The sequence below is a fragment of the Austrofundulus limnaeus genome, unplaced genomic scaffold (assembly GCF_001266775.1).
Source record: "Austrofundulus limnaeus strain Quisiro unplaced genomic scaffold, Austrofundulus_limnaeus-1.0 Scaffold146, whole genome shotgun sequence".
Lineage (NCBI taxonomy): Eukaryota > Metazoa > Chordata > Actinopteri > Cyprinodontiformes > Rivulidae > Austrofundulus > Austrofundulus limnaeus.
Window position 1 is genome coordinate 881,941 of NW_013952548.1, and position 9,931 is coordinate 891,871.

Consider the following 9,931-nt stretch of genomic DNA (forward strand, 5'->3'; position numbering starts at 1 on the left):
AAAAGCTCAAGCTGGACCGGGACTTCAGCAAGTACAACTACCTGAGTCTGGACTCGGCTGTGGTCAGTGGCTTGGACGACGCAGCCAACTTCAGGACTGTCAGAGTGAGTCGGACAAGCACACAGCTGTCTACCTCTACATTTCCATTACCTCTGGTAACCTCATGGAAGTGAACTCTACATTTAAAAATCCAAGTTACAGTTGAAATGGGTTCAAAATACTAAACAGTAGTGCACTCTAATCACAAGCAGCGCCACACTCTGGTGACTTTCAGCATCTTTCTTTTGGCTGGATCATGCTCACTTAACTATGAATCTTGTGCAAAGGCCAAAGGTAGTCATTTTTTATCTCCCAGATAAGTTTGATTTATTATTTTCAATGATAAAAACACTTAACCCTTTTTTATTGCAAAACCAGGTGAACTTTTAACTTAATCTTGAATTAAATTTTAACCAAAACGTAAGTCGAGGTTGGATTAAACATGGAGACTTTCCTGTGCATTGACCAACACTTAAGCAATAGTTTTATCTGAAAATCCTATCAGCCTCCTTGTATTTAGGCATGTCTGTGCACATATGTAATATCATGCRTGCTTTTCTCTGATTGTCACTGATGGAGACACAGAGRATATTGTCTACCTATTGTGCAGCAGTGCTAGAATCTTGTTCCAGCATGCTTTTCTCAGCTGCTGTAAGTCTTTGCAGTCTGATCTGTCACACTCTACTGTACTTGTTTCCCTGCTTTTCACATCCTGCTTCTCATTAGCTTTAAGCGTCCCCCCACGCAGCTGCTTCTCACCACAGGAAACTCGATGGGACAGTCTCTCTTTCCGAACAATCAGCCGTACCACTTTGTGTCTGTAGCAATTTTAAAAAAAGGCTGTGCTGCCTTAAACATTTTAGCATTCATATTACTGGGCAGAAAGGCTCAGATGTGGGGTTGCTGCACTTGGTCAGGTCTAGGTTCAGCAACAGTCTGTGCTCAAAGAATGAGGTCAGCTGACCTGAATATACTGAATATACTGAATGAAAAGGGTGGTTTTAGTGAAGCTCTAGCCTTTTTAAAACTCGTAAACGAGACACAGCACTGACGGGATTTGACAGTTTTGCATTCATTGCCTAGTTTTGCTCTACAGCTCTGACCACGTTTTCTTTGCAAACATTCGGTGTCTGTCAAGTCGTGACTTCTGTGTTTTTCATGTTTGCCCCTCCGCAGAATGCCATGCAAATCGTGGGCTTTATGGAAGATGAAATGCAGTCAGTGTTTGAGCTGGTAGCAGCCGTGTTGAAGCTCGGCAACATTGAGTTCAAACCAGAGTCGCGCTGCAACGGCATCGACGAGAGTCGCGTCAAGGACAAAAACGGTAAATTTGACACATTTTTTGTAAAAAATGGTAATATGCAKGTTGAATTCTTGTTTTAAAATCATTTTATGAATTAGACTTTTTGGACCCATGTTGGTCTGATCTAAAGCCACTGCTCCTTTTGGATTGTTTTACTTTTTTGTGGTCTAACTCACTAAATATTTGCTTTATGATTTCAGTTGCACAAGCTGTGTTTAATCAATCCCACAGTTGTTTTCTTTAGGCAAATATTTATTTTACATATTTCCCTCCATGACAACAGCAATCGCTTGCTTCTGGTTGCTGCCATTTTGTCAAGTCTGTGATGAATGTAAAGCAAAACACTCGACTCTAATCCAACTGAACATTTTATTCAGTTCCTTAAATCAGTCCAGTTGCCTACAATAGTTTAAATTTACCCCGGTTTATGTTCAGTYAGATTTTTCCATCTATCTTTTTTAGTTTCACTTATTTGCAGTCCTCAGGGTTTATATTCAGCTGCGTTACAGCTGTCACTTCACTGTAGCCCGGGCAGAAATAACATTTGACAAATCTTTCCTTTTCCCTGCAGATTTGAAGGAGATGTGTGAGCTCCTGGGCACTGAACAGTCTGTGCTGGAGAGAGCCTTCAGCTACCGAACAGTTGAGGCCAAGATGGAGAAAGTTTCCACCACATTGAATGTGGCCCAGGTCAGACACGAAGTTTTTAAACTCTGCCCCGAACCAGTTGGAGCTGCTTGTATATGTTCTACTTGTGTTAAAGTTGGCGAGCGCGCACATTTCCTCACAGCACATAGAAAAATGAAGGGTCATTTTATTCCATTGACTCGCTCTGCTGGCTGCCAGCTTCAATTCATGTCAGTGCTACATGAAAATCTTTACATTATAAATGAGCAGTGGTCCTCCTGGAAAATCAAGTGTAGGTCATATTTGAGAGGTTAGGTGGTTCGAACTGGTCACATGACATGAAGGTTACTGAAATGGGTCTGCTCTGTCCTAAATAAATAAATTAATTAATTAAATAAATGACTGCACTTTATTTCTTAATATTTACTGTAAACTTGTTTTTACAGGCCTACTATGCCCGTGATGCCCTTGCTAAAAATCTCTATAATCGTCTGTTCAGTTGGTTAATTACCAGGATTAATGAGAGCATAAGAGTAAGTAATTATAGCTGGTAATTATATTTCTTTATATAATATATATATATATATATATTTTTTTTCTCTTTTAATAAGATGCTTTTATTATGCAAACTGGCATTAACAACTCGTGATATTTATTTATTCATTTATGTATTTATTTCTCGCAGGCACAAGCTAAAACGCGCCACAAGGTCATGGGTGTACTGGACATTTATGGCTTTGAAATATTTGAGGTAAGAAACTTTGCAGCTCAGAACTGCTTCTTTATCTCCCGATGAGCCACAAGGACAGAATCAAAACCGCCTAAACATAAGAAAAAGTGTTGCCCCAGGCTGTTTGCTTGCCTAGCACCTGAGCTTATCTGCAAGAAACGAAGGCTGACACGACCGCAGTGAGATCAGATTAGTTCAGCTTTCTCAAGTGCATGTTACAGAGACGGTGTTAAATTGTCACACGTTCAATGTTTTCCAGCCCTAAAAGGTAAGGATTTGCACGAACTGAAGAGCATGTAAACACACGTTTTGTGTCCCATCCCTCATTTGTTCATGTCTTCATATCCCTGCTTGTTCGTTTTCACTCACACTCAAGTCTTTCCCCTCTTCTCACTGTGTTTTGTGTTGTTCCTGGGTCATCAGGACGGCGTAAGTAACACCTGCACCGGTCTTTTTGCAGTGCCTGTTTGCATGTTGTGATTTTTTTTATATATATAATTCATAAAATTGCTCCTGGTTTGTTGCACAGCTAAATAAATGCAAAGGGAGCCTCTGCAACATCTGGATTGCAGCATACAATCGGTTGCCAGTTTATTTAGTACATCTTTCTCAAAAATAATTTACCAAAATGACTAATTTTTAAGAATAGCTCTTAATGTGTAACTTTTTATATATTATTATTCCTGTCAATATGTTAATTGTAGTTTGTTTACTTCTTTTAGTATTTCTATCCAAATTATGTGGATATATTTTTGGTATTTCTGCATAATTTTAGCTAGGTCTTATAAATGAACTGGCAGCTAACTGTATTAATGCTATGTTAGAATGTGTGGTCTGTAGTTTTTAAAACGTTAGAAGTAGAAGCTTCAACGGTTTATTTTTCTGCAGAAGATTCCTCTCGGGTTTAAATTAAACTTTAGAGTCCTCCATAATAATGGAGTTGTTGCTTTCATAAAACTGAGAAAACACTTCAGGGTTTAGTTTTAGACTTACTAAAATGTCAAACCCCTAATAGTTTCTCACAAATGCCAAATTGGGACAATATATTGAAATGTCAGAATTTGTATTTTTTTTTTCGAATTTTAGTCATAATCAAATAGGGTTGATGCCAATCGTTTTATTTTGCTGCTCCACTTTTTATTTTATTTTTATTTTTTTTATCCAAACCATACTGAGGATTTGTGTGGTTTGGATTTCATAATGTTTTAACATTAAAGAACATGCATGTAATATAGAATTCATGCCCTAAATGAGATAATACAGGCAAAGCTAAAGGAAACAAACGCCACATATATTCCTGTCTGATATAGAGGAAAATGTAAAKATTTGGTAGTATTTAAAGTGTTAAGCTACCTTTTTAAATTTTAGCCTTTTTTGAGTTTAATTTGTAACATATGTTTTTTTATGCCTAACAAAGTAAAGGCTATCGAGTCAAAAACAAATTTAAGATAGTTACTTATGTTTTTCTACAGGTTTCAGCTTGGTATTTGCAACCACTCCTGTGATTTAGGTGTGAAGCAGACCTTTTGGTTTCTCGTTTGAAGGAAATTAGCTTTTCACAATTCAAAGCTAACTACATGTAGCAATTTATCCCATTTTCTGTGTACTAAGAAATCTTGTTTTAACCAGAGCTCTTAGTACAAAACCTGCTTAACTAACACTTTTGTTTTTAGCAAATTAATATTAACCAGTGTGCAATAAAACATTTTTTTACAGAGAAGCATGACTCACCATGGTCATAAAAGACCACCGTTATAATTGGGTGTATCATGGGTAAATGCTGTTGAATAGTTAATGAGCACATCCACTGGTTAAAGAAGTCATAATGCAGGAATTTGCTCCAGGGGTTTATATCTGAAGAAATGACTTGGCAGATGAAATATTTGTTCAGGGGTGATTTTCATAGCGAGACGCTGGTAGCTTTTAGTTTGCTCAGACCAATTAATATTTCAGTAGGACCCTTTTTAAGATTTAAATCCTGCTATGACAGCCATAATTTAATAGTCTGTGTTCAGGTATTTTTTGTAAATGACGTGTTGAAACTGTCGGATTGGCGCTTATAGGTCTGAGAGTTTCTTTGACCAGTGGTGATGAAAAAATAATTCTGAGATTTACTTAATTTTTAATAAAATGTGGTGTGATCCATCAGTATCCTAACACTGTTGAAGGCATTTGTTTTCCTAATAATAATCAATGGAACAAAAATCCCAGATTTTTTAAAAATATATTACAAATAGACACTAAGTTTAAACATTTTTTTCTTAAACTTGTAAGATAGCCCTTTTAATCAAGGAAAGATGCCACCACCGCACTTTTAATAACATGACAGTAACTGTAGCTTGTTTTTCTTGCCTCCTGTTTCTGCCCTGTAGGACAACAGCTTTGAGCAGTTCATCATCAACTATTGTAATGAGAAGCTGCAGCAGATCTTCATAGAGCTGACTCTGCGTGAGGAGCAGGAGGAGTACATTAGAGAGGTAAGTGTGTGAATTCACACATTTGATTACATAAGGCAAGCTGTTTAAATGCACAAGTTAAAAGATGTATAAAGAATCACTGAAGTCAAAATGTATCCATGTCAGGACTTGGCCTGTTGTGTTACGAGTCCATTGTGGCAGACCCCTGCAGCACTGCCTCAACATGGACATGTCACTCATTAGTTTTTAACCCCTCTATCACACCTAAATCTGTATTATTGTTCTTGAAGAAAAACCCATGTCTGCTTCTYCTTGTTTTGTATCCCATTTCCCTACCCACCAGCATTTCCCCTTCTGCACATTCACAGGGACGGAAATGATCCCTCACTCTGAGAGTAAACACTCCCCATTGTGGGCCTTTAGGCTCTGTTTGTTTTTAAAGTTCCAAGTATGAGTGCAGCAGAGGTGACCCCCACAACCCCCTCCTTAGTAACGCCACCACCAATAATATTTCACCRCTGGCTTCTGTCCAGTGTATTGCATGGGAAAATACCACAGTGCTGAAGAAAGCGGAGGGGAGGACTACCAATCAGGAATGTGACCAGTCACCCATCGGTTTAAGCCTTGCCTTCTTTGCATTCCCCCTATAAATAAATAAATAAATAAATAATATGAATAAAATAAAATCCACTTACCAGTACATCAGTGTATCTTCCCAACCCATTAGTAGTTTGTAAGCTGAAGCCAGTAAAGATGTTTTGGGGTGTCACTGGACTTTTTATAAAGGGCAAAGTTAGGATGTGTTCTTTTGTCAGGTTTGTTTTGTATTTAAAGAATAAAATGCAGAGGGAGACCTGTAGTACAGAAACATCATGACGGCAAGGACAACTGAGACTTTAAAGACCGATCAGCTAACAATAACTGACCTTTACTGTTTATTAAATTCACTGAAGTTAAGAAAAAAAAGAAAGTTCCCATTAAGCTTTAATGCTACAGAATGGGTTCAGACAGTGATTTCAGACTTCAGTAGTTTTTTTATTTTATTTTCTTAATTCTGAACTTTTAGTTTTGTGTGCGACACATTTAAATATTGACAATTACAGCCTCTCATTTTCCCAAGCCTTTGTTTTTGGGCTTTAAAAACACAGCTGTGGGAAGGGGATTCATGTTTCCACTAATCTCTTCACCGCAGAACACTGTGTGGTTTAAGTGTGTGTGTTTGTATGTATGGGTGTATTTAAGCGTGTCTGTGTGTTTTGTTACAATTTGTGAAAGGGCTTTGTGAAACTTTTGGTCTTTGCTTATGTAATGACTATTATATTCAGTGAATTTAAAACTTTCATTACAAAAATTAAGGTGGAAAAAGAAATGGTGAAACACACACATCATAGTTCCTAATCTGTTTGTTTGTGTGTCTGAAGAACACGCAAGAGTAAATATTTTTAACAGAATGATCAATCAGTTCATGTAAACTGTTTAATGTACTTAAACATGCTAATGAGTTTTTTCTTGAAGCTTCAGAGATCTTTGTGAGAAGCTACTGTGCAGGTTTGGATCTATGTGGAGACTCTTTTCTTTAGGTCAAGATCCTAAGCACAACTTAAGTAATATTTTGGTGCTGAAGTATAAAAATCCATAGTACCTTTTGACCCTTGTGTTTTGTTACAGGGCATTGAGTGGACCAACATCGAGTATTTCAACAATGCCATTATCTGCGACCTCATTGAGAATGTAAGTCAGCTACACAGCCCTCTGAGGTCACACAGGCCCCCTCAGTATGAATGCACTTTATTATTCTGGTAATGTACTCAGCAATGATCCTCGAATAAAGGTGAAAATGTTTGATTCTAAAAGTAAATGTTCTTTATAACATTTAAAAATGTTTCACAGGTTTAAAAACTAGTTGGTTTATAAAGATACTGTAATTTGTTTATCATGCCACTTTGTGCTCATGCTTTACCAGAACCAAAATGGTATTTTGGCCATGTTGGATGAGGAGTGCCTGAGGCCGGGAACCGTCACCGATGAGACCTTCCTGGACAAACTGAACACGATCTGCGCTGAGCACCAACACTTTGAAAGTCGCCGTAGCAAGAACTCAAAGTTTCTCACTGACCATAGCCTGCCACACAACTGTTTCCGCATCCAGCACTACGCTGGCAAGGTACTGATTAAAGATATAAAATGTTTGAAGAGAAGAAAACGGCAGAGATGAATGCTTATTCCTGTTTAAATATGCGTGCATTTATATTGAACCTGGAGGGGTTTTCTTAAAAGGGATCCACGATCAGTAACATTAGATTTTATTTGATAAACATATATTTTAACTGTAAAATAAAGACTGTAAAAATACTGTAGGATGTTCAGTTTTTATCATTTTTAAACTAAGTTTAAAAATATATGATGATGTGGGTAGGTCATCGGTGCGAGGCTGCTAGCGAGCTATATCCACCCTGAAGGTTAATCTTGGACAATATCTGATGATCGACTCTTTTAAATGAAACCAGAGAGCGTTGACAGAGAGGAGAAGGTAGAAATGACTCAGCCTGGAACTGAAAATATGGATGGAGGACAACAGAGCTRCTTCATGGAAGAAGAACCTCAGCTTAGCCTGTTAGCTTTAGCATTAGCCCCAACGCTATCACCATGTATATTAGCTCTATGCTACACATTCTCCTCTCGTCACTGAGGTCCTCCATTCACATGACRGAGAGGGGAAYGCAAAAATGACTCAGTCTGCAACTGAAAATATGGATGAAGGACCTCAGTTTAGCTTGTTTGTCGCACTAGTGCTGAGCTAATACATAAAAGGCAATGTTGGCGCTAGCGCAAAGGTTAACAGGCTAAAGGGCTCGACACACGGGCAGCGACAATCTACAGCAATTAACGACTGTCATCGCAGCCAGGGTGAAACCCGACACACAGGACGCGATAGCGATCGTAGCCTTGCGAATCGCGCTCTCAGGTCGCTTGTCTTCACAAAATTTGATTGGTTCTTGACTCTGAAGGCGGGTGTTCATTATGGACGTGTAAACTAAACAAATCTTGCGATGCTAATGATATTGAAAAACAAACACACATCAAGATACAGTTTTATGAGGAAAAACTTACCATAAACTTCACCCTGGTGCCAATAAATTCCCACAGATTTTTAGTAATCACTTGGTGAAAGTGTTAGCTAACGGCAGTGTGTAGCATACTCTCCTCTCATTGGTCAGTCAATGAAACCCTCGCTGATTGGTTGTATGCTAAGCGACAGCGACAAAAGTTGAACATTTTTCAACTTTCACATGTCGCGTCGCAAGCTCGTGTGTGCACGTCTACGTGTACGAGCGCAAAATTTCACATGCACTATTTTCGCCGGTCACTTAGCTGGAGGAGGGCAAGCGATTGTTGCTTCACCGCACAGGCTCCATAGGAAAAGAATGGAAAGCGAGCGACGTCGCCTCCCGTGTGTCGAGCCCTTAAGCTGAGGTTCTTCCATGAAGCAGCTCTGTTGTCCTCCATCCATATTTTCAGTTACAGGCTGAGTCATTTCTACCTTCTCCTCTCTGTCAACGCTCTCTGGTTTCATCTAAGAGTCAATCGTCAGATATTGTCCAAGATTAACTTTCAGGGTGAATATAGCTCGCTCACACCGAGGACCTATCCATGTTATCATTTACCCAGAATACTTTGTGTGTAAATAAAATGTCTCCCTCCGTGTTAAAATATATTTTTAAAATTATACAAAACTGAACAGCCTACAGTATTTTTAGTCTTTATTTTACAGTTAAAATATGTTTATCAAATAAAGTCTAATGTTACAACTAATCAAGGATCCCTTTAAAGTATCAGAATGGTGCAGTTTGTTTTTATGAAAAATAAAAATATTTTGTCTGCTTTTGTATTAAGGTGCTGTACAAAGTTGAAGGATTTGTCGACAAGAACAATGATCTGCTGTACCGAGACCTGTCCCAGGCCATGTACAAGGCCAACCACAGCCTCATGAAACAGCTCTTCCCTGAGGGCAATCCTACCAAAGTCAACCTGAAACGACCACCGACTGCTGGATTCCAGTTCAAAGCATCTGTTGGGACACTGATGAGCAACCTGCAGACAAAAAACCCCAACTACATCCGGTATTTAGGTTTCCTGTTATGTAGTTTAAATATTCWTACAGTCTGAACCAGATTGAGCTTAAATTTACTTTATTTCAGTTACATTCATGTAACACATACAACAAAACTCATAAGCTCTACATTTATTTTGTTTTTGTTTTTGTTTTTTTACCCCAGATGCATCAAGCCCAATGACAAGAAGGCATCCCACATTTTCACCGAGTCTCTGGTCCGCCATCAGGTGCGCTACCTGGGTCTGATGGAGAATGTCCGCGTGAGGAGAGCAGGCTAYGCCTTCCGTCAGGCCTACGAACCCTGCCTCGAGCGCTACAAAATGCTCTGCAAGAAGACTTGGCCACACTGGAGGGGACCTTCCAGGTAACTGGTGGCACAATGGTGTTTGTTTAAAAGGTGTCTTGTTTCTGGCAGGTTTAAAAAAACAAATGACACCTATGCCTTTTTTTTCTTCTTCTTTTTTGATAAACTGAGTTCAGAAAATGCTCCCAGTTGTCTGTAGTTAAAGACTCAAATATATCAAATATCAGACTGCTCCCAGTGGTGATCCCCTTTAGGAACTGCTGTACTTATTTCCCAGGTGTGGCTGTGGGAGTGTGAGCTATTGTTCAGTGTTCAAAGGATGTTTCGAAGATAAACGATGCCCTAAAGAATGATCTGATGAATAACTGAGCTTAACAGTCACAAAACGGACATGCAT

The 9,931-nt window shown here is 38.8% G+C and overlaps 1 protein-coding gene across 1 annotated transcript in view; it reads left to right on the plus strand.

Annotated features, from left to right (window-relative positions):
* myo1b (myosin IB) overlaps positions 1-9,931 on the plus strand; it is a gene marked incomplete in the record, with an annotated part of 57,483 nt that overhangs the window by 36,452 nt on the left and 11,100 nt on the right. The window contains 10 exon segments of the mRNA XM_014016496.1: positions 1-104; positions 1,216-1,363; positions 1,914-2,032; positions 2,416-2,502; positions 2,655-2,720; positions 5,072-5,176; positions 6,785-6,847; positions 7,080-7,280; positions 9,011-9,237; positions 9,394-9,594. Coding sequence (XP_013871950.1) covers positions 1-104; positions 1,216-1,363; positions 1,914-2,032; positions 2,416-2,502; positions 2,655-2,720; positions 5,072-5,176; positions 6,785-6,847; positions 7,080-7,280; positions 9,011-9,237; positions 9,394-9,594 — 1,321 coding nt within the window.